This window comes from Triturus cristatus, chromosome 4_1, assembly GCF_964204655.1.
Source record: "Triturus cristatus chromosome 4_1, aTriCri1.1, whole genome shotgun sequence".
NCBI classification, from domain to species: Eukaryota; Metazoa; Chordata; class Amphibia; order Caudata; family Salamandridae; genus Triturus; species Triturus cristatus.
The window spans coordinates 591,293,165-591,320,532 of record NC_140585.1 but is presented as its reverse complement, the minus strand read 5'-3'; the positions used below and the strand labels follow the sequence as shown (position 1 = coordinate 591,320,532).

At 47.0% G+C, this 27,368-nt stretch overlaps 1 protein-coding gene across 1 annotated transcript in view; it reads left to right on the top strand.

Annotated features, from left to right (window-relative positions):
• Nucleotides 1–27,368, top strand: part of HSPA14 (heat shock protein family A (Hsp70) member 14) — a 209,650-nt gene that overhangs the window by 78,697 nt on the left and 103,585 nt on the right. The window contains exons 8-9 of the mRNA XM_085652930.1: nt 10,119–10,280; nt 25,044–25,199. Coding sequence (XP_085509056.1) covers nt 10,119–10,280; nt 25,044–25,199 — 318 coding nt within the window. The remainder of the gene's footprint in view (nt 1–10,118; nt 10,281–25,043; nt 25,200–27,368) is intronic.

Sequence of the window (27,368 nt, the reverse complement as noted above, 5' to 3'; positions counted from 1 at the left end):
GAATACGTTGTTTGTTCCTTCTGACCTCGGTTTGAGTCACAAACAATAGTGTTGAAAAGCTCGACATTTCTTTCCAATGGATAACTTCAGCATTTGGATTATATTCCCTCAATTCAGTAACTCACATAGGAATACATGAGCATTATGAGGCCCATTCCCCAGGGTACATGCTACGGCTGATCGTTCCGGCGCCCTCCGGCAAGGCTTATCCGCAGGAGCAGCTAACGCACCCTGTAATATTTCTGAGATCCACTGCTGGCACCCTGCTTTATATGCAGCGTGAAATACACACTGAAATGTAAAACTATTATGCCTCCGTATATCTCTGGATACTAGTAGCATCCCATCAAGACATAGATTCCTTCCTCTCCTCTTTGCCCTTTCCACGCATCACCCTAGATCAGCGGATGGAACTATACTGCCCTATCACTCAATACGTGAGGCAAAACGGGCACTCGCTATCAGGAAATCATCAGGTGCTGAAGGCCTACCGGCCAAATTCTATAAAGCTTATGTGGAACTACTAGTTCCTCACCTTCAGCGCGTATACGATGAAGTACTCTCGTCCTCCTGCCTTCCCGATTCCCTTTACAAGGCCATGCTTATTTCCCTCCCCAAGCCCGCTAAGGACTTCACCGGGCTCGTATAGACCGTTAGCACTATTAAACACAGTAGCTCTCAGGGTTCATCAGGAAAATTCAGAATAACTTGCTAACCAAGGAACTTGATGGCTGACCATCAAAGCAGCTACAAAGCTCAGATGGCTGTTTGACTACTGGCGGCCATGGTCCCCCTTCTAGAACTTTCATAAGCTTACATTCATAAAAATAAAATTACCAGGGATTTTGTTCAGCCAGTTATATTTATAGTTTGGCATCACTCCCTGCTAATAATCTCTGAGCATCAAGCCTTGGAAGAAGATGAGAAATAGGAATTCACACTGCAACTGGTTCCTTTTGCAACATGACAAAACGCCTGAATAAAACCATAACTATTTCCTGACACCAATACTAAAACACACGCACTCCTGACTCCTTAATCATTTCGAACACACTCTTGTCTCCATATACATGCTTCACAGACACATTTCTGACTAGTTAAAAAAAATGTTTAACAGTTTTAGTAAATATCTGGAAAGTGCCTATTAAAAAATTAAACAATAAAAGATTGCATTACTGCACATATGTGATATAAACAGAACCATATGTTTAAACTACATCAGACAGGTATCATTTAAAACATCTACCAGAATATTAGAGGTTCCCAAACGTGTTTTTTTTTTTAAATATGGTTTTTCTAGTAAAATAAGAGTAGATTTAACTTGCATCATAAAATAAGGTTGGAAAAGTTACATTTGCAGTTAACAGTTTTCATAGGACCATTAAACCAGTAACACATTTCTTATAAGTTTATAATTGATTTTTTTTAAATTAATGTTTAATAAAAAACAACTTCCAGGGAAATCTCTAATTGAAAGGTAGGTAAGGTTGATTAAGATATCTGCTGTGATTTAGCCATAAAAACTAAAAAATCTACAAGTTAATTCCAAGTTAATTGACAGTTTAGACCCTGCCATATGCAATTCAGTCTTGACCCTGCCCCTTATGGGAACAGTCCAGTCCGAACTGCTGTTCCTGGGTTGCTTGTGTTCCAAACAGAGGCGGCATGGTGGGCGAAAAATGATATATTGGGATGCTGCCCGAGCGATTGCCAATGGCTGAGATTAATTCAAGTATTCCATACATCACCTTGTTGTTTTTGCATTTGACGCCCTAAGTGCTCCTGGTATGCCCAAACGTGGGTCCTAGGCATAATGTGCCACTGGAACCAAGCTATACCTGGCTGAAGGGCCCTAATCAGGGCGAAACTGGTTCTGGGTGTCTTGTGTTCTGGCTCAGAGAGAACCTGGCCTGGCAGTTCAGGCTGGACTGTTCCCATTGAAGCAGGATCAAGATTTATTTGCATATGGCTGGGTACAAACTGAGGTGGCATGGTGGGTGCAAAACAATGGTTTGAGGTGCAGCACGAGCCTTTTTCATTTTAGTGGCTGGGCATTCCATCCATCACCTTGTTGTTTTTGTATTTGACTATTGACCCAAAGGAAGTCATGCAGTGTCAGGCAACTGGTCAGGTTCAGGGTGTCCCCCCCTAGACAGATAAAAGGAGGAGTGGAAGGAGGATGCCTGCTACCTGAGATGGTAGCCCCCTACCCTGCAAAGTTAGGCTCCAAGAAACCACAGTAATCCATCCACCTGTTAGTGGAGAGCTCACAGTGTGGTTCTGGGGACTGACAGCTGTCAGTAACCTCTGTTGGGTGCTTGCCTTTGTGGCAGTACTATCCTTGTCATGGGGATCAGACCCAATGATGGAGATTTAGGTAGGCCGTTTGACCCTGTTGGTCCTAATGGGGTTACTCAAGCGTTGGCTGATCTCTTTGGGTCAGCTAGGTGTTGTCCTAATAAGGTAGAGTTACGTGAGGTAGGTACCTCCCAGTCTCAAGTGAAGGGTGACAAACAGAGCGGTAGAGAGACAGTCTCAGCTGTATAAGTTGAGGGCCTGTCATAGCTGAGGTAGGTCAGCTCCCCAGAGGGAATCACCCTGGCAGAAGGATGAGGCTGAAAAGGCCCTGCAATGGTCAGCCAGTTTACCAGCAAACTGGTTGAGTTCTTCTGGACGTATTAGCCGATTGGTTTGGGGAAAACGGCTTTTTGTGGGTTTCTCCCCCACCTTTTGTCCCCATTTGGACAACTAGCTGCTTGTTTTTCGATTCAGAGTACACTGAGGCCTGCTAAACCAGACCTAAGTGCAAGTGTTCTAACCCATTACAAAAATGTTGAATTGGCTACTCCCAACTGTCATAAGCTGACTTGCTTATAAATCCCTAGTATATGGTCCCACGGGTACCCAGGGCTGAAGTACTGGTTGTGCCACCCTGTATGTGACAACGCATAAAATGGCTCCCAGCCTGCAGCTGCATCCTGGAAGAGCAGTTTTAAAACTGCTAGTTCGCCTATGCCATGTAAACCAATAGCAATGTCTCCACTTCCCTTAACAATATATGTCTCCACTAAGGAAGGCCTCTGGAGCCCTAAGGCAGGGAGGTGTATATTATTAAGTAAAACATATACTTTTAATATGTCCTAACAGCAAAACTTCCAAATTGTCATTTTTTCTGTGGAAATGCTTGAAGCCTCGTTGGTTAACACAAAATTACCTACTGACCTCTAACTTCGGAATGGGACTACTAAAATGTGTACTTCAAGGTATCAAATTATTTGTGGCATAAACCCGACTTGATGCCCGAGTCGAATTTAATGTCACATACAAGGAAAGGTAACTTTTAGATAGTTGCCCCTCTGTTGCCCAGTTTGTCCAGTGGCTTCGCACATTTTCTAACCAGCAGACATCCTTCTGCCCTCCTGGTGAGTGGTGTGAACGACTCCTAGGTGCAGAAACAATGAAAGCCTCCTACTGGAAGAGATGTTTCCTACCCTGTAAGTAAATGTCTCTTCTTATATCCCCAAGGTTTCTGACTGATGCTGCTGGTTTTTCTGCTCTGAGAGTCCACTGAGACCTGCTAATCAGACATTCGTGCCAGTGCTTGTGTCAAATTCGCTGTACCCAATTGGGAACAGCAAACCTTTTTTGTACTATAAAATTTTATTGGCATTTAAATCAGTACGATACATTCCATATTATGGTATAAAAATATTACCCCAACACCTCCCACCCCCTCCCCCCAGCTCTACTGCAACTGCTGCAAGCAAAGTAATCAGTGAACATCCCATGCAGGGATCTACAAGGGTGAGAATAGCTAACTTTCCAGTAAGTCCCTAGTAAATGGTACCCTGGTACCCAGGGCAAGTAAGTTAGGAGGATACTTCAGGGCTTGCAGTACTGATTGTGCCAGCCTGGAGGTCCCTCTAGTAAAATATTTACCCCAGTCTGCTACTGCAGACTAGTAGAGTAGTCATGCACTGCTAACCCGACTTTGCCATTGAAGGCAATAGCAAAGCCACCACTTCCCCAGGACATGTGTGTACGTCACTACTTTGGAAGGCCTACTGAGCCCTGAAGGCAGGGTGCAACACATGACACAGGCAGGGCATGTACTTTACATGTCCTGACAGTAAAACATGCAAAATAACGATTTTTACTGTAGAAAGGTTTGATTTCCGAATAGCAAGTACCAGGTTACGCGCTGACCCCTCAGCTGAGCTTACTCCGGAATGGTGCAAACAAAGTGAGCACCCCAAGGTATCAAACGACTCGCTACATTAAGCCCAACTTTAATCTCAAGTCGAAATTAATGTAACATGTCAGTGTGCAGCTTTAGCAAAGCTGCCACTTTGTTGCCTTTAAAACTCCTCCTGTGCCTTCGCGGGCACACATGGAGCCTGCTACACAAGACAGCTTTCTGCCCTCCTGGAAAGACTTTCCAATGACTCTCGGGAAGGAGAACAATGAGGGATTGTAGGCAAGGGAGGTCCACCCTGTAGGAAGTCACTTGGGTATTAGCCCCAAATGGCAGGCCTTAAAAGGAAGCTGCCTTCGAAGGGCAGATGTGTAACACCGGGAGTAGGGCTGCCCCATTGTTGAGGTAGACAGGCTGTCACAGGAAGCAGAGAAGGGAAAACCAGTTGCAAAAACGTTTTCCCCAGGGTCGTGTAGCCCTTTGGTAGTCACACCCCGTGGTTCGAAAAGTAAGGTTTGAACTCCAAGAGAGGGATCTCACCATCTTGGTAGCGGGTGAAATGGTGCATCCTGGGATAGCCAGATGCAGCACTCCACAGGAATTGGTCACCAGGTGGAAGGGAACCTGGTAGCCCTTTGGCTACCATCTGTATCTTGTCCAAGCATTAATTGGGCACCTCTGGCACCCAGACCTCGACTTGGAAGAAAGACCAAAGAAAGAATACCCTGCTGTACTGAGGGACCAGCAAAGAGAAGCTGCACCGATGAAGACTTCACCTGCTGCCCCTGGTGGCTAACAAAAAGAGGTACTGTGCCTGCCATGTCCTGCTCAAGGGGAGGCTATCTCCAGAGCGCAGTCAAGCTAAGAGAACTCCTATGGCCAGCTGACTGGTCTCCTGTTTGCAGCACAGGGGCACAACCGCTGAAGAAGCCTGCTTGGACAAGTTGGTGGCCCAAAGTCTTGAAGCCGCTACCACCACCATCATGCAGCACCGAGGACTAAGACTTGACACACAGAATTGCACTCTAGTTCGCTGAGCCCGGGAGTACTGTTGAAGAGTTGCTGAGACCCTCAGAAGGCGAGTTATCGACCCAGGAAGGATTCGCCTGTGACCGCAATAGTGGGCGACTGGTAGTACACTGGCAACTGGACTTTGGCCAGACCAGAGAGGACTTCGTGGGATGTTGACCCCCGCAACCAGGACCCCCTCACCATCTTCGTGGACCGCGGCATCACGACCACTGCATAAAAATCTATTGCAGTATCAGACTACAGGAGGTAGCCCATAAACCCTAAAGAGACTTGGCAATCATCTGTAACATACAACAATGTCTCATAGGGTATTAATGCACGGACAGTTTCAGGCAGCATAACTTGTATTTAGTAAATGCATATATTTGTCATATTTAGCTTCATATAATGAAACCTGTAGAAGGATGACACTGCGTTACATTGAATGGCATGTAACCTGTGGGATACTGTGCACAAGTGCTCGTGAAAAATTGTGACAGCGCAAGTGACATGTGAGAAAGTATATACAGCGACAGGAAGGGGCGCAACAAAGAGCAAGTGAGAGTCAAATTTACATAGGATACCCGAACAATAAATGATAATGAATACAAAAACAATCAAGCTGGATATCCTTGAGGGAATAGTACCGAGATTTCCGCTGTAAAAGTCGACGGCGTTTTGGCCTGTAGAAGTATTTAGGCCATCATCAGGACCAGGTTACTGTTATTTATAGGGCAGTGGCGATGTGTCGCACTTGTAAAAAAAATCCAGGTAGGGTAAGGTCCAGAAATAATTCAAGTCGGACCTGAGAAGGTTCTGTTGGAAGGGACGGAATGCCGGCTCCTTGATGCGCCTCGCCAGGCCTTCAGCTGACTTCTTCATGTAACCTGCCCAGCAGCTTTTGGCCTATCGCTACTCAGAGTGATCATTCATGATTATTGCTGGATTCCCTGGGATTCCCATTTTACTAAAAACAATTTATGCTACCAAAGAATTTTGTCTCCCTGGTTTTCGCCTTTTCCCCTTCTGCTCTCAGCAATTAATTGTGCTGTCTGAAACTGACCTTGAATTAATACACTATTAGACATTGTTGTATGTTAGGAATCTATTGCAACATGGATAAAGTACCTGGAACTGCTGAAGGACTGCTTTTTCTGTGAAGGTAACTGTTTTTGATGACCTTGCTGGTTCCCCTGACTATAAACCTGCCAGAGTTGATCGCCCCAAGTATTTCTAACTGACAGCAGTGACACCTAAGTTTTCTTTGAAAAGGTTTCTAAGTGTCCAGTTTCTTTACTTTGTTCAGGCTTGCCCGCAGTTGAGTGTAATTGCTTTGATTTGTTATTGCTTGTAAAATCTATATCTCCAGAACACTCTGATGGATCTTTTTCGTTCTAGTGTCTAAATACTTATAAAAATACAGTCTATTTTTAAAAAATTGGTATCGGATTTCTTGAGTGTTTCGTTGATTTCTTCTTCAGTTGTTTTGGTGCTGTTTAAATGCTTAACACTTGTTCCTCTGTGTAAGCTTTCCTGCTCAGTGCCACAGCTACCCAGGTTAGAGCGGAGGGTCTGACAGCCGAAACCTAAGGGTGCTAAAGGGGTTGGTGATATATTACACAGTGAGGTTGTACAACCACACCATATAATACACCCCATTTCCACACATCCCCCTTGCAGGAAGCCACTCCGGGTGTTCACCCAAAAGGTGACCTTTAATTGCGAAACCGCCTTTAGTGGGCAAATTGCGATCCCACTCCTGAAAAATTGCTCCTTTGTTCCCGGTAGTCAGGCTAGCGGTGGGAATAGAGAGAGGGAACCAGTGCCCAAACTGGTGCTCCTCTGGGCATACAGCCCACGAGTAGTCAGTGCTAGGATGGGCTACCAAGCTCCTAACATCCAAGGAAGGGTTCATACATCTTGGGAGTGTGCAGAATAGTGCACTCTGGGATTGCTAGATGCCACCCATAGCCGGAAGTCTTCACAGGGCAGGAAGGATCTTGGTAGACCATTAACTAGTGACGGCATCACTCCCCCAGGGCATTTTCTGGGCTTAAATAGGGCACCCTAAACCTCCGATCACAAAGGAACAGGAGAAAGAAACAAAGAAGGACTCCCCTGCTGACCCCTGGGCCGGGCAAGAAAGGAAGGTTGCACCAATTGCTGGACTGCATCTTCCACACCTTGAGCTAGCAAAGACAGAACTGCCTGTGGCTCCTGGCTTATGTAAATGTTGTTCCCTAGTCCCAGACCAAAAAAGTGACTCCAAAGATCAGTCAGCTGACCCTCTGGATCCAGCACCAGGGCGATCAAAGCTGAAAAAGCCCACACTGGCAAGACAGTAGCCACATTCTACGAATCTCCGCTGACCGCTGCTGGGCGACCCAAGAGATCTATCCTTGATGCCCAAAAGTTTCATCCAAGTCTGCTCGACCCAGGAGTGTCGTCTGAGTCCAGTTTGTTCGCCAAAGAGGGACACCAACCTTCACCAAAAGATACTGCTGGACCTGGTCTGTACAGGGATCTGTAGTCCAGCCGCAGCAGGCATTCAACTTGCTTATGGAGGACTTTGAGGGACACTGACCCCTGTTGCCAAAGTCTCCCCACCTTACCCGTGGATCAAGGACTAACCACAAGGACAACCCCGTTGACCGCACAGCACCCACAGCATCTTTTAGCATCCTGCATCCCCAGCATCCGGACCACTCCATTGAAGTCTGTGGTGGTCTTGATGTAAAGTGTGGAACTGGATTTGAGATTGCTTTGGTGACCAGGTGACTGCCCACATACTCCTTAGTGGCTTCCTTTGCCTTCTCCCTGCCGGATTTGGTCACCCCACTCTGGTTGTAGCAGTAGAACGCAACTCTTTAAAACTTTTCCAAACTTTATGGTTACCAATGCTTCTCTGTGCTTTGGACTAAAAAGCTGAGATTCATGTTTTACTTGAAAATCTCCATCTCCAGACCCTCCAGTGGATTTTGCTCATCTTTGATGTTTAAAACTTCATACAAATATAATCTATTTTTAGAAACTGGTGTCAGATCTCTTATGTGTTTTGTTACTTTATAATTTTGTTATTTGATGCTTCGAAATGCTTTGCTCTAGTTCCTTTTTTAAGCATCGCTGCTCAAAGCTACAGCTACCCAGGGTTGAGCTAAAGGTTTTACAAACGAGCCTGACAGTTTTGCGAGTGTATTACACAGCCATACCAAATAATACACCACAATCCTCACATTTTATTTTCAGGTAAGTTAAAAAAAAAAAAATGAATAATTCCAATATATATTTAAAGAAAATTAGCTAGCACATTTTGAGGCTGACATATGATTCTAAATATTTGTACAGCTCTTATTTTACGGGTCTTATATTTATAATACAACTCACCCTATGACATTTGTTATACCATGGGACTGCGCTCTGAACTAGATGGGAACTTCAGAGCTAGTCAGGTCTTTGCTTTTCTGCAGTGACTTTCCGCCACAAGTTATTGAGCTTTGTACTACAGATACACAAGTTGCTTCACGTATCAAACCATGGGGAATAGCCTGAAGCCTGTAGAGTTCAACAACCCAAATATAACCCCAAACCCACCCAATTGAGTCGCTTGTGCAGACCCAGTTTCCAGTGTTCTATGTCAAGGATCCAGTTGGGACAGGATTCAGTTCACTGAAGTCTAAAACCTACTCAACAGGATCTGCTCATTCGCCTGTTCTGTACAGTATCTGAATCTTCATGCAGCCTCTTGGACCACGGATTAGGTGCTTTCGTTTCCAGATGTTATGCTGACGACCCTTGGATCCTCCTGAAGTTCAACAACACTTTATTCAGCATCACTTTAACTTCTAACAAATTCTTTACAGCGGAACAGAATTGGACAGCTGACAATTTTTCAAGCCCTGTCACGAAGACAGAAATCCTATTTGTCTAGGGTAATTGCCCTATTTAAACTAAGACTGCCTGGCCCTTCTCCTACGAAAATGTTTCTTGTCCAGCCCCTCTGGGTTTTGGTTTGACCAAGAGTTATCATTCAAGACACAGATTCAGAACTCTGAGACAACATGCTTTTATTTGCTCATAGCTCCAAAGAAAAAAAAACGACATGTAGGATTCCTGGAATATCTGATCTTGGAGCTTCTGAGGATCCAAAGCATGGCTGTGCGGCTGGCTTTTAGAATGTCTTCACACCGCAACACTCACTCACTCACTACCTTTTAAGGTCATTGTCTTTTGTCAGGTACATTGGGCTTTCTGTCAAAGAGCCCTGAACTGCGTGAATGTCAATTATTGGTAGCTAGAGTAGCTTCTACTTCTTGAGTGTGCCACAGTACTTCTCGCTACCATCATTCCCAGGGGTCATGAAAGCCTTGAAAAGAATAGAAGATAAACACAACTTTCAGAGGCATGTTTCATTCTGTATTTGCTTCTTCTTGCCCTTTACAAACTGCTTAGTGCAAATAGAAGGCTGTGGAGGGGTTAAGGGTAGGACAAGGATTCAATCATTTGACGACTTTTATGGTCCATGTTTCATGACGACAGGTCCAATACCCCCAGAAATTTGGTACATTTCTATCTATGCATGTGAACCTTTAAAGGATATCCATGTTGGAGGGAAACATTTTCTTCCCCCTTTAATTAGAATGTCGTGGGAAGTGGAATGCCTCCAAGGGGTAAATCTATGAATCTGCAGTTCGTGTGTACCAGACGTGTCTTGCTCATCTGTGCAGCAATAGAGAATAATTATTGGTTTCTATTACTTAAGTGTTGCATAAGGGTGTAAACCATTGTCAGCAGTACCATGAACAGTTAGAATGCTCCTAAAACTGTTGTTTTAGCATTAATTTGTGTTGTTTACCAGCTAAGTCCTAGTGATCTTACACATTAATCCATGTTATGCTTTCTTTTACCATTCAAGCAATGTCCTGGTCTACAAACTGGGCGGAACATCACTGTCTGTTACCATTATAGAAGTAAATAGTGGGATGTACCGTGTTCTCTCCACCAATACAGACGGAACCATCGGTGGAGTCTACTTCACAGAAGCGCTCTCCCAGCATCTGGCCTCCGAATTTCAAAGGTAAAGAATGATCATCTGATTATGTTCACATGGTTTGTGTGGTAAACACAGTGACTTGAAACTTAGTTTGAAGTTTTCTAATTTTCATACTTAATCAGACATTTCATTTATTTCTATCAGGTTAGTGGTGATCCTGTACTGCTAATGAGAGACCGATATTTAAATGTGGTCTTGTGGTTAATTTTCTGATTCTGTACCTTAGCGACCATTGTATGTTTCCTAGCTGCACCACAGGGCCATATTTTCTGGTCATAGGTGACCCACTTGGGCAGCTGTGACTTAGTCACTTTAACTGTTAAATTTAGGAGCACCTACAGTCTGATGTGTGCAGATAAAAAATATCACGTCCTTTGAATTCGTTCTTGTATGTATGTACACTATGGACCTTGGACATAATTATTCTCTATGAACCTTTTAATCAATGTATTGTTGAAACTTGAAGAAAAATATACTACGTTTTCATTGCTTATTCCATGGATGTGGAGGAAAAGATAGGCTGCCAACATCACAGAACCGTATAAATGTCGATTTGAAAAGAGCTCCAGGGAAAATTGTGTTAAGCACCTTCTATGGTACTGGACCATTTTCCACGAGTTCACTGCTCGTGTGGTTGGAAAGCTTTCCTAACATTCAGCTTGAATTTTATTCTTTCTTAGGTTTAAACATTAGTTCTTGTAATAATATTACCGCTCCAAATTAACCTCTCAGATCTCCCTTAGACCCACTAGTGTCTTCTACAAGCACCACCCAGGTTTAGGCCATCCAGTTCCTTCTACAAATATGCTTATATTTTCTCCTCGCTCTGGTGACAAATGTATCCTATTAGTAGGCAGGGCTTACTTGCATGCAAGTAGGCTCACAGGCAGACTGTGACCTTGACATTGTATTATATCCGTGAGATTTTCCTGCCTAAAGTCCACCTCACCAGTCCTGCTGCCGGTCCATATATAATTGGCAGTATACTGTTGTGAAATACTACGTGAAGGAAAATGAGAGCAAAATGTCATAGACCGGTCCTGAGACCTGAACTTCACTTGTGTGTTTTTAAAGATGTGCGCACCTGCCCTGAGCAAATCTAAGTTTCACTGTTATTTTTTAAATCTTTTTTTATGTCCAATACACATGACAGTCATGTAAACGCACTGAGACTTAGGTTTTGAGAAAGGTTTTGAGACCCAGAAGGTGGGTCTGTGGTCTGGAGGTTTGTCCTTCCGAAGACCTCGGACTACTGTCTGTGGCCCTAGACATAATCCTGCAGCAATTGTGCCAGCATACTATTTCTCTGATCTGTAATACAAGACATGGGTTTTTCCTGTTTCTGCAGAGTAAAATGCCTCCTGGCTTCATGCAGATAAATTGCTGCTACCATGATGTGCCCAGTCCTGCTCTGACATCCCGGAGGGTGTGGCGTGTGCACCAGGTGTATATATTGTGACGAATAGCATGTGTCTGTATTGATTGCAAGTGTGTGACTATGAGGCTGTTGGGATCCATTTTGATTCACCCCTGTTAAAGCATGACAATAGATAGTGGCTGAGGGACAGCATCCCCAAACTGGCAAAGTGTTTTGCTGGCATTCCTGAGCTTTGGGTTAATCAAGAGACTGTACGGTGTAGGAGGATAAAGTCGTTGTCTCGTCCTGATCATCATCCCATCATGAATGATGGAAGGTGAAGGGATATGGAGACAGAGTTCTTCTTTGTTGAGCAGAGGGAATCATCCAGGCAAGGTCCTTTGTCTCGCCTAGAAGTGATACTTCCAAAGGCTGATGGCTGCCAGGTGCACAGTCTTCACTAGTGATTGTGCTCATGTTTTTGAATGAGTTCTCCAGTTTGAAACACCCCTCGTGTTTACCTGGTGTGAAAACTATCACTTAAAGTAAAGATTGTGCTTGCTCTGCACACAAGGGATACACTAAGAGAGGACACTGAAAAACAGGGGCCAGTGGCATGTGTTCTAGTGGAGCTCTGTTTAACTTGGAACTCACAATGCTATTGCAGAGCCCGGTGGAGGCTGAATGTACTGGGCCACTGGCAGCGTGAAGGCCTGGTGAAGCAGAGAAAGCATCTGAGAAAGCTGCAGGTCACCTGGCTGTGCTTTAGGTCAGGCTAAGGCAAAGAGCTGCTTTGGCACAGGCAGGCCGCAGTGTACATCTGGTGGAGTTACTGATAGTGGTAAAATAGGGGGGAGTTAGGGCTGCACTAAAGAGCAGTGCCTGTGTTGAGGAAGTCTGTACACCCATATCACCCAGGAGCTAGAATTTTTGATGACGATGAGTGATATACCCATCATTCCCCTGAAGTAGCAGTACAGGGTGAAGAGAGACTACAGAGGGCAGAGTAGAAGACCTGGGTGAGAAGAGCTTTTAACTATGTGAAATCCCATAGGGAAAAATGTCAGGTCCCAAATCTAAAAGAGTTTAAACCCTGTGGGGAATGTCGTAAACGAATGTCTCTGACTGGCCCACAAGTGATCTGATTCCATGGCTTGCAGTGAGTGTGCTCGATGCACCCCAATGCCATTGGACACAGGGAAGCAAAGGGATTTGTGGGCAAGAATCGCAAGAACCTGCACCCGGATTGGTCGAGTTCTAAAGGTAGTTTCCGGCCCCAGCATCGCTCCTGCGACCAGTGGCCTTCACAATCTAAGCCCCCGAGCAAATCCAAGAAGAAGCGCAAGAAGTCCAAACTCTGCCCATCCCTCCACTCTGTCTGAGAAGGCTTCGAGGGTGTCATCATGCTTCCTGGTCATGCTACTAAAGTCGCTCTATTTCATAGTCGATTCTGTCCTTTGTTCCACAGCACCCTAGAATTTCTGGGGCCGTCAGCGGCCCTGTAGCAAGCTGAGGACTTCTGTGAAGCCAGACTGTGACTTTTTGGCACATTACCGGCTCACTATGGTGTGCCTGCTGACCTCAAGGAGCCAAGAGGCCTCTCAACTGGGCTTCCCCCGGCAGGTCTGCCCTTTGTGCCATATGAGCCCTCTGTATTCGCTCAGGACTCTGGACCATCTTTCGTACCAGTACCCTCTTCGTACCACAATCCACCCCAGAACACAAGCCACCAATGTTTGAGTTTTAGTCTCCAGACAACGACGGCCAACCCATAGTGCTGTCCGACACCGAGATGCCTCTGCCCCCTGGCCAAGCTCTCAAGCTCCTTTATCTGAGCTGCAATCTCTTTCAAACTCCGACACAGTGCCTCTCCCTTCTGGAAGGCTTGTGTCCTTCATGTGTTCGTCACGGACTATGGTAGGGGTCTCCAATATCTCCAAGAGCTCCAGAAGATGCAACAGTCACCACAGACTTCTTTTAACCGCAGTACCCATGGGAGAGGGCCACAGGGACAGTGTTCAGCCTAGTCTTCATCGCCCTCCCAGTTACCGCCCCCTGCCCACCCACCCCAAGCCTCTTTAGCATGCCCTTGACGGCACATTCCCACCCTTTCGAAGGCAGGATCCAACACTTTCTGCCAAAGTGGCAGGCAATAACCTGTTACAAGTGGGTCCTAAAAATGATTCAGCGGTATTACACTTTCCATTTCTCAAGACCCCCGTATGCCTTCCACCATTCCCGTACTGGCTGATGGAGGATCAACCCCTTGCTCTTGCACATGGAAGAGCAGGATATTTTGGCCAATGGAGCCATAGAGAGGGTGGCAGTGCAAGAGTTGCTCGTAGTTCTTATTGCCGCTACTTCCTGGTGCTGAAAAAGGATGGGAACCTCAGTCACATTTTAGACCTATGCCCTCTCAATGGCTTTCTGCAGAAGGACAAGTTCAAGATGGTCGCCCGTGGCTCAGGTCTTGTCTGTTCACGACCCTGGAGGCTGGATCGTAGCACTGGACCTGCGGGATGCTTATTTCCACATCCTTGTCCTGCAGGCCTACAGATCTCATCTACGGTTCACGGTAAGCCATGAGCATTTTCAGTTTGCTGTGCTCCCTTTTAGCCTTACTAGTGCCCCTTGCATGTTCACAGAAATGATGGTAGTGGTACAAGCACATCTTTGGAGGACAGGGGTTCCAGTCTTCCCCCTACCTTGAAGGTAGGCTCGTGCAAGGCATTTGTCAAACTTCTCTAGACTAGAGAAAACCCCCTGCCATCCGTAGGATTCTCTATCAATGTGCCAAAGTCACATCTTAGTCTTTTGTAGATGCCCTCTTTTATTGGAGCTATTTTGAACACTGTGCAGTTTTGCGCCTATCCCCCGGAGAGGAGAGTACAGGCCAATTGGGCTATGATAGTGCTTGCTCTCAGTGAGAATGACCCTGAGGCTGCTGGGACTGATGGCCACCGTCATCCTGCTGGTAAAGCTGAAATCCTAACATGCACAGCACAAGGGGGATCTTTCCGATCTGGTTAGAATTTCAAAGGAGGCTGCAAAAGCTGTGCAGTGGTGGCTGCAGGACCGCAGTTGGGTCAGTGGCAGATCCCACTCCTTACCTCACCTAGAGCTATCAGTGGTTCTGGTCAGGGAGGCCATCTGGGAGAGGTGAAGATCAAGGGTGGAGGCCCAGCTCCATATCCACCTGCTGACGCTGAGAGACATCCACTTGGCTTTCTTACCCTCAAGACAGTCTTTCTTGTCACTATAACATTAGCACAATGGGTAAGTGAGTTGCAGGCCCTTTCTGTTAACCTGCCCTACACCACGTTCTAGCTGGATAAGCTGGTTTAAAAGTTGAGAAATCTGTGGTAAGATGTTTCTATCAGTAACTCTTGGGTAACACTCTTTCTTGTAGAGACTATCCAATCACAGAATCCTCACTAACCCTCTCACCTCCCCATTGAACTGTTCTTTTTACATTAAAAGATGCTAATTTAGGAATCTGCACACTGATCACGACCACGTCTGTGGTCATGGAAGTATCAAGAAAGCAACTGATGGTTGGTGCCTTTATAGACCCGCAAATGGCACATCGGGCGCGGAAGAATATTGACCTGGAGCTGCATGCGCCACATGCCTGTGCAGGGGTTACTGTTGAATGTTTTCCGTTTCCAAGTTGAAGCCTAGGAGAGTATTCAAATGGTGTGGAATCTGCAGTTAGAAAGAGCTTTGAGAAAGGTAAGTAACTTCTTCCAAAAGCTCATTCCTCCTATGAGTTGACACAACTCATGGTCCCATTATCTTCTCTGACCACCAACCACCCCTCACCCTTGGACCCCCTCACCCACCACGGCAGGATAGATATGTGGGAACTGTTAAAAAGAAGCAACAAAAATACCTCACACCTGAATGCAAAATTTGACACACTGCAGGAGACAGTGGTGCCTCTGGATAAAAGTGTAATGTTATTGGATGAAGCAGTAAAGGACACTCAGATGGACATCAAGTGGCTGCAAGCAGGTGTGACTGAGGGGGAAAACTGCCTCGGACCGGACCAGAGACTTGTGTAAAAAGGTTAGAAGAAATGAAGAGTGTCCACAGAGCCAGAAATATCAGGGTACTTGGTACCCCAGAGGATACAGACAGAGATAACTTGAAGTCTTTCATGATGACAGGGTTGGTGGAGATTTTAGATATCTCCAGAAAGACAATACAAGAGTGGATGCACAAGTGTTTTCTATGGCAAGCACAGAAGCTTTCTCTCCCTAAGGCACCAGTAGACCCCATAATTGTCATAAGCCTGAGATGAAATCTTTGAGGAAAAAAAAGCCATTCATGAAGTGATGTAGAAAGGCATAATATTCCTTGGGAATAGTCTAGTAAGGTTTTTTCCAGACACCTCCAAAGAAACTGAGGAGTGAGAAGGGACTTTGAGCCACTATGGAGGAACTTTGTGACAAAGAGTACCTAGGCAAGAAATCTTTCTTAGCCAGATTTTTCGGTGGCGACTATCAGTAAGGACTCATTTTTGTAGGATCCAGACAATGCAAAACAGTTCGTCATCTGTACAGAGGAGGGCGACTCCCTGGCATGCCAGCACAATATCCTCCATAGTCGCAGGACCTAGCACCAGTCTGACACTCAACTACATGATCTTTGCAATATGTGCATGAAAGTATGAGAGGATACATGATGTGTGACTTGGCTTTCGATTCTTTGACTCTGGATTGGATGGTCCCTGAAAGGCTGAAAGACCTTGCTTTCTCCTTATTTGAAGGTACTGGTGAGTGACTGCTCCTATTGGTGATATGCCATTTTTACAATTCCTAGGCACCCTCTTTTTTGGTTATGCCTCTTCTTTCCCCTCTACACTCCTCTGGCAATCTGCTCTATGCTTTCTGATTTTATTTTCCTATCGGACTGCTTTCTGTTTGGACTATTGGTTTAGTATGTTCCCTCACCTCCTTTTTGTAGAGGAGAAAAGTAGTAGAAGAAAGGACTCCATCAGGAGAAGCATGAGTAGCAGCCACTAGCTGGATTTGAGGACTAAAACATTGTGGGTGGAGGGGGACCTATCCATGAGAGATGAAGTGTACTGTGATGGTGCAACTATATGCAAGTTGCTGGGGTCCATCCACTCTAGGGTCCCGTGCTCACTGTGCCACTAGAACTGAGTTAAACCCCACTGAAGAGGCCCATATAGGTCGAACCTGGTCTTAGGTTGTTTGTGTTCCCTTTCAGAGGGAGCATGGCATGGCATTTCAGGCGGAAATGTTCTGTTAGAGCAGTACCGATTTGCATATGGCTGATTCCTGTTTGAGGTGGCATAGTGGGCAAAATAACAATGAACTGGAACGCTACCCAGAGTGATTACCAGTAGCCTAAATTAAATCAAGCATTCCACCGGTTACTTTTTGTCTATCTCATTATTTTATTGGAATCGGTATTTGAGTACTATTTAGTTGCACGTAGAATATTCAAACCTTTCTTGAGGGTAGATGGTTGCCTTCAGGCCCATGTAGTTGCCTATGATTGTGTTTATAAAATGTGTTGCAGTAAGCGCCACATTGACGTGCTCCTGGAACTGACCAATGGGTAATCTATAAAGCAGCATTTTCATTTGTTACTTTCAGATGTAGCTGTTATGAATGTTTCTACTTTAATTTTTCTTAATTCCTATACAGTGTATTTATCTTGTAATGGGATCATCACTTTGTAAATTGTAGGAAGAGAAAATTAGAGTACAAAATGAAAATGGATTAATTTGCAGAAGCCTATCTGTAACAATATACAGTCTTTCAAATAGCACATAATGGATACTTGGTGCATTTCAAGGAGTTCTTTAAAAATGTTTTATGTATTTTGCTACACTGGTTTGCATTACATACCAATTGATTAGGATAGCGTGAATTAAGACTTCCAATCCGATTGGGAGACTACGATCCATAAATAAGGACAAACACTGGAAAATGTGAATGTGTAAATCTCTTTGTGTATGGACAGGAGCTTGACAGTGAGTGATATATTTGTGATGTCATGTTGCTGCAAGCCTATAAAATTGTCTCTAGCGAGATCATGTATAAACATTTAGTATTTGTGGATTTGCAGCTTTATTTTTCTTAATACTGTAATCTTTATCAGGTTCAGTTAGAAGATAAGTTTGGTGGTAAGCATGATAAAAACAAATCTAGACATTAGTGTCTCATACTACCATATATTTGGCTACTGACCAGTAGATTTCCTGTGGCCGCTTGGAGACCACTGTGTGTGTGTATATACCATGACCGTTGAGAAGCTGGGAAAACGTAACCAGCCCTCTTACATGAGTTATGTTTCCTGGTCTCAATAGAGCTCCTCCATGAAATGTATTATGTAAGACAATTAAGTGCTTGCATTTCCAGTTGGGGTCTGATGATCTGGAGCACCTTGCCTGATGATATGTAGAGAAAGAGAACAACAAGACGTTTAGGAAGCTCTTTTTAGGAAGCTGTAAGACCCATGTAGTCCAAAAACTATATTAAGCACCCCTGTTCCTCTGTACCTCATTCCAGGGCACAGCCAAGGTTCACTCCTCAGATGCATTTTGTTGTTTAGAACTTGTTATCTATTCAGGTCAATGCTGGCAAAGATATTTTGTGTTTGAAAAAACAATTTAAACAAGATTGCACCCCAGATTTGGAATGTGAGTTCACTCACCATTTTATAATAATTGAGATGTGAGTTTGGATATTTTTTTTTTTGTAAATATTTTTATTGATTTTTTAAAACATAATGCAACATACATTGGCAGCAGGTTCAGCATATTCCAAGCCATCGAGAGTGTAGCTAGGCTTTCATGACAGTCTAGAAAAACAAGAGCTTCTTTTCTGCATCGTATGACAGTGTACATCTTGTTCTGTGGACGTGCGATAGATCGTCTAATCATTGTCACTCAACTCAGCATCTGAAACATCACGAAGGGGCTCACATACATTTCCTCTATAGGCATTCCACCCACCCCATACCTGGGTCCATTTTTTGGGGCAACCCCTATGAATATATACCGTTTTTTCGATCACCATTGTGGAGTCCATATCTTGGGACCATTGAGCGAGGGTCGGCGCTTGCCTAGATCCCCAACCCTGGGCTATATTGCGTTTCGCCAACATGAGTCCCAGTGTTACCCAGAGTCGTGTCACTCCATTGAGATCCGTCTGCTCCCAAACGTTGAGGAGACACCTCCACGGCTCCGGGAGCGTCGGAACCTTGGTCACCTGGGAGAGTGTGCGCATTATTCCCTTCCAGTACAGAGTTATGGCCGGGCATTCCCAGAGGGTGTGTAAAAGGGTTCCTTCCATACCACACTGCCTGAGACATAGTGGGGAGTCCGCTCGGTGAAGTTTAAATAGGAGTGTACGGGTGTAGTATGTGCGGTGCAGGATTTTAGGTTGGATCAGCCGCAGTTTGGATGATATGCCCACTTCCCTAGGGGAGGAAAGCGCCGCCTGCCAGTCTGCCTCGGCAAAGTCTCCCAGCTCAGACTCCCATTTGCACTTAAGGGCTGCAAACGGTTCTGGCCGGTTGTTTATCATTTTGCGATATGTCAGGGAGGTCGCCCTTTGTGTCAGGTGTTCCGCGAGGAGCCGATCTTCCAATGGTGACGACTCCGGAAGCCGGGTCCCGGGCGGGACCGCCGCCTGGAGTGCGTGACGAATTTGCATGTACCTAAAGCGTTCGGTGTCGGCCAGGTCGAAATCTGCTTGCAGTTGGGCAAACGTAACCGGTTCTCCCTTTTTCCAAAGGTCACCGACCCTGGAGATGCCAATTAGGTCCCATTGATGGAACCCCTTGGTAGTGCGCAGCACCCCCAACTGTTTCGCATCCCATAACGGTGTGGCCTGGGTTATTTTCCCGGCCCAGCCCAGCTGCGCCGCAAACCATATCTGGAGAGTGTGCGCCGTGGGACCCGAGGGGCAGCGGCCCCTCCTGTAGTTGTATAACGCTCCCATGACCCCCCCAGCAGCTGCCGGTCCATACGATACGCCGGGTCCTCCCCATGTACATGCAGCCACTGATTTATCACCGTAAGTTGCGATGCCCAATAGTACAGTCTTATGTCTGGGAGGGCTATACCTCCGTCGTACCACCCCCTGTTGATCTTATGGAGTGCTATCCGCGGCGTCTTATCTTCCCACAATAGGCTGGTGACCTCCGCGTTGATGGCGGCGAAATACGTCGGTGGCACCGGGAAGGGTGTATTTTGAAGTAAGGATAAAAATCTAGGGAGAGCCATCATTTTGAAGAGTGCTGCTCTCCCGAGCAGAGTCAAGGGTAAGGAACGCCAGTGCGTGACGTCGCTACGAAACCTATGTAGGGGCTTCGTTAGGTTTTCAGCCACAAATCTGTCCATATCAGTGGTCACATAGATTCCCAAGTATCTGAACCCGTCCTCCACCACCCGGATCTCGCATCCCCTCGGGAGCCGAGGCGGCGATCCTCGGAGCATATATATAATCGACTTTTCCCAGTTCATCTCATAGCCGGACACCCTTCCGTACGACGCACAGATGTCCAAGAGACAGGCGATCGATTGTGCCGGTGAGGCCAGGTAGAGCAGGATGTCGTCAGCATAAAGGAAGATGCGGTCCTCCCATCCCATGGTCCACCTGAGCCCCCGGATCACCGGGTCCTGCCGCAACCAGGCCGCCAGCGGCTCCAGAGCCAGCGCAAAAAGGAGTGGGGAAAGAGGGCAGCCCTGTCGCGTCCCCCACCCCAACGGGAAGGGGTCTGAGATATGTCCGTTGACCACCACCTGTGCCAGTGGCTCGGTATACAAAAGCTGAATCCATGCGCACATCTTGGGGCCGAGTCCTACGTGGCGAAGAACGGCAAAGAGGAATGGCCACTCCACCCGGTCGAACGCCATCCGTGCGTCTAGGGAGAGGATGGCCGCGTCTTCCTCCATCGAGGAGCGGCGCGCAAGAATCCCGTGGAGCCTCCGTATATTCAGGGCGGTATTTCGATGAGGCATAAACCCGGATTGGTCCGGGTGTATCAGGGTTGAAAGGTAGGGCTGCAGTCTTGTCGCCAGCACCTTTGCCAGGATTATCGCCTCAACATTTAGCAACGAGATTGGGCGATAGGAAGCGTATTCATGCGCAGGTTTGTGAGGCTTCGGGATCGCCACTATGGTAGCCATTCTCTGGTCTAGGGGCAGGGTCCCCGCCGATAGGCTGTCTTTGTACATGGCCAATAGGTGCGGGACTACGCGGGTAGCGTTCTTCTTATAGAATTCCACCGGGATTCCATTTGGCCCCATTGCCTTCCCAGCACGGAGAGCAAGTATTGGTAGTGTGAGCTCTTCCGCCGTCAGGTCCACCTCTAGGGCATCTACCCCCGACGGGGCCAGCCTTGGCATCGCGACGTCCCGGAGGAAGGCCTCGTTGTCTGCCACAGTGGACGAGGCCTCCGGTGTATAGACCCGTTTGTAGTGAGCCGCTTGCGCCTCCACAATTTGCCGTGGCTCCGACGTGAGGTCTCCCGAGTCTAGTCTGATCCGAGCCACCCAACGCGCCGCCCGCTCCCCTTTTCAAGCCAGGCCAGCAGTTTACCTGCCTTGTCCCCCAGCTCATAAATCGTATGCCGTGCTGCCGTCTGTTTGGCTCGCGCGGCCTCCCAAAGATAGGACTTGTATTCCTGCTGTGCCATGCGGACTCCATGCGTGGTGTCCTCATCTATGTGCGCTGCATGGTTCGCCTCTGCCTCTTTCACCCCTTGTTCAAGCCTGAGCACCTCCAGCCGTTGGGTTCTTTTGTGGTCCGTAACCATGGAGATTGCTTGTCCACGAAGGACCGTTTTGTACGCCTCCCACAGCGTCGTCGGGCCTACCCCGGAGTCCTTGTTTTCCGCGAAATACTGTTTGGTTGTCGTCTGAAGGGCGTTACAAATTTTAGGGATTTGGAGGTAACCTGGGTGAATTGGGAATACCCTGCGCTTGTATGGGGTGAAGATGGTAAATGTGATTAGCACCGGAGAGTGGTCCGAGATGCCCCTGGGTAAGTGGGTAACGTTCGTCATTCCCCTCAACCCTGTAGGTGATGTAAAAATGTAGTCTATGCAGGAAAGGGTGTTGTGAGCCCCTGAGTGGAATGTGTATTGCCTTTCCTCTGGACAGTGCGCCCTCCAGGTGTCTACAAGGCCGAGTGCCTCCGTGAATTCACGTAGTTTGGGGGTGGTGCTACCGTTGTCTCTAAATGATGACCTGTCCAGTAGTGAGTCCATAGTTGCATTAAAGTCCCCGCCCATGATGAGCTCCCCTTGTGGTAACGTCAGCAGGAATTCACCCAGTGCCCGGAGCGTATCTTGGTGGAGTGCCGGTGGGATATATACTGTCACAAAATTATACACTTTCCCTTCCCACTGGCAGGTCAGCGCCGCAAAGCGACCCTGCTCCTCACTACGGGAGTCAACCATAATCAGAGGGAAGCGCTTGTTTGCCAATATGCCCACCCCTCGGGACCCAGACGTGAACTCAGAATGTATCGCCATCTTGAATCCCCATCTATCCAGTGCTTTCGTTGTTGTGCCTACTAGATGTGTTTCCTGTAAGAGTGCCACCGCCGGCCCCCTGCGCTTGAGATATTGTAGGACCAGCCCTCGTTTAATCTTATCTCCCAGTCCGTTCACATTCCACGACAGAACATGGAGTGAGGGACTGTGGTGTTGCGCTTGTCCCTCCGTGGAGCTAACGGTGACCTCCTGGGTATTGCTATGTGAGTCCCCTGTCATGTAGTGTGGTAAAGTGTGTTCGCTGCCGCGCATCCCTCCCTGGATCTCCAACAGGCCTAGCTTGCAGAGTTCGCCAATGTGTAGTTGCTAAACCCAGAACTAAATACAAACCAACTTTCCCAAAGTGCCCCTGTCCCCCCTCCCTCCTCCCTGCCTCCCTGCCCAGCGGATTTAAAACTACCCGCCACCCCAACTTAGCAGAGTGCTTGAGTCCCATAACTTGCTACTTGCGTGTGGGGGAGGGGCTGCTCACTGTCCCTCGTCCGATCCCCACACCATGTGCTTGTCCTTTCCAGAAACCGGTTATCAGAAGACTTCAAAGGTCAAAGACCGCAGCGCCCCTGCATAGTCCGAGTCTCCCGTGAGCGCCCGGGCCCAACCGGCCCCGACACTTCCCCGTCGCCGAAGTCCGTCCACTCCATCGCGGCCTCAGCTCCGCAGCGTGCTGTCATCCTCCCTAGGCCCAGCTTCTTCCATGGTTTCAGGGGAGGCCGAGTGGCTTCGGGGGGCGCGTCCCGCTCGGCCCGATGTTTTCGCCGGGCGCCATCCCTCCAGCCACTCCGTGGCCTCCGCCGGTGTGGCAAAGAACCATGTGCGCCCCTCGGCTTCCACCCGTAGTTTCGCCGGGTAAAGCATCGCATATTTAAGTTCTCGGGCGCGCAGCTCCGCCTTGACCGCGAGGAAGTCTTGGCGTTGCCGCATCACTGTCGCTGTGTAGTCCGGATAGAGGGTTATATTGCAGTTGTCCACCCTCAGCGGGGGGGCGGTAGTTGAAAATGCGGGCCAGGATCGGGCGCGGGGGGGCCCCAGGTCTAGGCCTTCCCCCGGGCACCCGGTGCGCCCTCTCGACTGAGAAAAATGTTGAGAGTCCACGTGGCTGCAGCTGCTCCGTGATGAGTTTTTCGACGAAAAGGTCTAATGCCGGTCCCCGTTCGCTCTCCGGCACACCCACGACGCGCACATTATTCCATCTGGACCTGCCTTCCTGGTCATCAAGCTTGACCAGCAGCTGTTTTTGTACCAGTTCCAGCGACTGTATGCGCTTCTTACACTCGGCCGCGTCTTCGGTGAGGGTCGCCGTAGTCGTTTCTACCTCGGACAGTCTCGTATTGATTTTGGCGACATCAGCTCTTAGCAGCGTTACGTCCGTAGAAATGGAGCCTATAGAGGCCTGCATCTGGGTCAGGGTGATTTCTTTGGTCTTTTCAGGGGGGGGGGGGGGGGGGGGGGGAGGCAGTCCGATCCTTCTGAAAGGCGTATTTCTCGAGCCTGGCCTGTGCTCCCCCACGGTGGCCCTTTCCTCCCATAATGGCCTGCGCTGGTGGACCCTGTGCCTCTTGGGCCGTGTCGACAGGAGAGCCCGGGAAGGGGCCGGGCGATCAGCAGGGGTCGGGCGGGTATCACAGCCCGCCGCGGAGATACCAAGTTACTGCCTGTCTGCTGCCACGGGGTCTCGTCTATGCTCCCCTCCAGTCCTGGTACTGTGCAGGCCTCTAACCACTGGCTCCTTACCGGGTGAGTTGCTGCACACCACGCACCGCCGTCGCCTTCAGCGCTAATCCTCCGACCATGCACGGACTCTGGGAGATGCCGAGGACTCTGCCCCGGGGGTTCCGCTAGGGAAGCGGTCCTTTCTGCCTGCCGTCGGCAGCTCCCCGCGCTTCAGACTGCCTCCATTGATGCTGTGCTCCAGTGTCTCCTTTACGTTGCCAACACTGCGCCACGCCGACGTCTTCGCCCCCAGACGGGCAGACTGTAGTCGGCGACGGGGGAGGCCCGGCCCCAGGGCCCCGCGACTCGCTGGTGTGACAGCCCCGGGTGCTCCGTGCAGCGGCTCACGACCACCGACGTCACGGGCTTCCGGTTTCGTCCTCTCAGCCTTCCCGCGATCAGGTGGCCGCAACTCTAGGCCCCGGCGTCTTCCCTGTGTGTAGGCCCTGCGTCCGCCCCAAGTCTGCCTCTCGGCCGGACGCACCGCTCCCAGCGCCTCCGCCGCTCGCCTTGGGCCCCGGGTGGTCAGGGGGCACTGCCGTTCTTTTTTTGCCGGTTTTCGGCCAGGATCAATGCCGGATAGTTGCGGGATCGGGCGCTGGGCTCCGGAGCCGCACTAGGTTGCGGCCATCTTCCTCGGCTGCAAGCCACGCCCCCCCCCCCCCCAGTTTGGATTATTATATGTTTTAACATATGCAGGGTAAAACTTTTACAGTGTCACCTTTTGTGATTTTAAGATGTCTGCTTAGGTATTGACTAACTGCTTTGCCCTATGTCCGATCTTCAGAGCCATCTGTTTCTATATATTTATAAAAGATCCTGAAAGGGCTTCTTCCACATCATTCAAATGGACTTACAGCCTACTGTTTTCTGCTTCAACTTCGTTTATTCTAAAAAATAAAATTAAAAAAAACAGCAAATAGATGCATATATTTGTTTTCTTTTTCAAGTGTATTGTTCTCCCTGACAGAAGGATGTTTTATGTGCAGCGAAGCCGGCTGTTAATACCATCAAAGTAAAGTGTGCAGTCTTGATATTCCTACTAAGTGCCGTGTTACCTGCCTTTTTACTGTTTCTTTCATACTGTTTTTTATATACAATGGACAGTCATCTTGATGTCCAAGTATGGTCTTAACAGGTTTACATTTGTGTGCATGTCTTTTTTTCCCCGCATGCAGATCCTACAAGCATGATATAAAAGGAAATGCCCGGGCGATGATGAAACTGATGAATAGTGCTGATGTTGCAAAGCACGCGTTATCCACTTTAGGAAGCTCAAACTGTTTTGTGGACTCGTTGTATGATGGCATCGACTTTGATTGCAGCGTATCTAGGTAATCTCTTTAATCAATGATTAGTTTAATCACTGTGTGTCTTTGTGCTGCCCCAAAACCCTTGAACCATAATGGAAAAAAACATAAATTAGAAAGCATTTGAGTGAGAGAAATTAATTTCATTTTAATGAACTCCATCTGAAGACACTATAGCATTTGTCTCACAATTCATATAGTGTGGTGATTTGAGGAAGAGTCTGTATAGATCTTTCCCATGATACGCCAAATGTATGGTGAATGCCCTAAACTGCTCTAGTTCAGACTTAACCCATAGCTTTTCGTCTGACTGGTTTCTCCTACTCCCAAACATCTTTAAGATACAAACAAAGATGTATAGTGTACCACTTCCTTGACCGGGAAATATATAATCTCACTGAGGCGGCATGTATTTGTATTTAAACTTTGGTTGCCATGCTTATGTGGAGAATATTTTGTCAGGGTTTATTTTAGTCTTTTACCACCTTGTTAAATAGTTCTATTTTTAAACCAAGCTCCCGAAGGATCCTCAGATTTACATCCCAGGCATATGTTTTTTTGTCTTTCACACCATAAAGTTGAGACCTTTGCACTGTGTACATCTATTTTAAAAAGTAAGGCTGCACCAAAGATATATCTTAAAATGTATTTGCATTGCTAAGTAGTATTAAGCTAATGTGGCCAGTGAACAAAAATAATAAAATACAACTGTAATATACAATGGAATGATTTAGTTACATCATTCACACACCTCAAGCTGTGACCCCAGCAGTCTGGTATCAGTTAAGAGTTTGTACTGTACCCCTTTTCTATTTGCTCCGGAAGCTGAAACATAGGTATTACTTTGAAAATGTTCCTACTCCCAGCAGAGGATTGTGTATTAATTTACATTTTTGATAAAGGATTCCTAGCAAAGGTGTTGTAGTAAGTTGGCATGGGAGTTTTCTTCTGTACTGTATGAGGATCTTAAATCTGATTCCTGGGCTTGCTTTCATCAGAATCCATCATAATTATTGTTATAGTGTTTGAGAGTTAGTTGTTATATCAGTTTCTTTGTTTGCAGGCTTCTATGTGTTTTGAAATATTCTACTTCTTTGGTCTCGTGGTGATTATGTTCACTGATGGTGGTTCCAATGACCTAGTCATGAAATCATAAGGTGTTCTTCATTGGGATATTTTTTTCAGCCCAGACTATTTCATAGACCCCGGATCCTTGAAGTATTTCCGGTTGTCAAACTAGGAATCCTTTTTAAGATTTTATGCGTGCAGCAATTAAAAAATCTACGTACATTTAGTGAAAAAAGATTGGTACCTGGTGCACCTTGCTGTTTGATCTGCCTTGTGAGGTGCTTTGCTAGCAATTCCCTTCCTTTAAAGATCTTCATACTTCAGATTTTCAAGAGCATAGTAGAAGAGTTACCCTGACGGAATGCTGCTCTGTTCATTACATGTAATCAAATTGTGCAGCCTCCAGTGCTTCACGAGACAGAGGAAACACTTATGCCCATTCCGAGCCCTGGTGTGACTCCTGGGCTGCTCCACAGATCATCTTCGTGCTGTTAGGCTATAATGAATGTTACTTAACTTTTTTGCCATAATAAAATGTACTTTGAAAACCAATACACCTGTCTTCAAACTCCACTAAATGCATGGACATGAAAATGTTTCACAGGTGACCCATATGTGAGGTGCATTTACTGCCTTTGTTCCAAGTGTATCCCTGAAGGTCAACAGACATGTCTGCCCATTTCGGCCAAAACACAAAGGAATACTCTACTTTTTTTATTCTCAAAGAGGTGAGCATTGTACAACTGACCCTAACATCCTCTGTTTAAAGCAGTTGTCTAGGAGGTTAAATTGGAATGTTCTCAGTGACTACAATAGAGGGCTTCATCAAGCTTTTGACAACCTCTCCGTCAATGATCACATCAAGTGTGGCTTCTCTGTCAACCAATATTACTTCAGTGAGACCATTATTATTTTTGTTGATATACAGTATGTATATCAACCAAGACAACCTAGAAAATGGCATCTACACATACCAGCTCTTCAAGACATGTCATGTTGACCACTACACTGGTCTCTTTAGTACTGGGTGCACTCCCTACATGGTCTACAAACTTCTTGTACACATATTTCAGAAAAAAGACAAAATGTGTAGCCGGAACGTCCATTCAGGAAGCAGTATTCGAT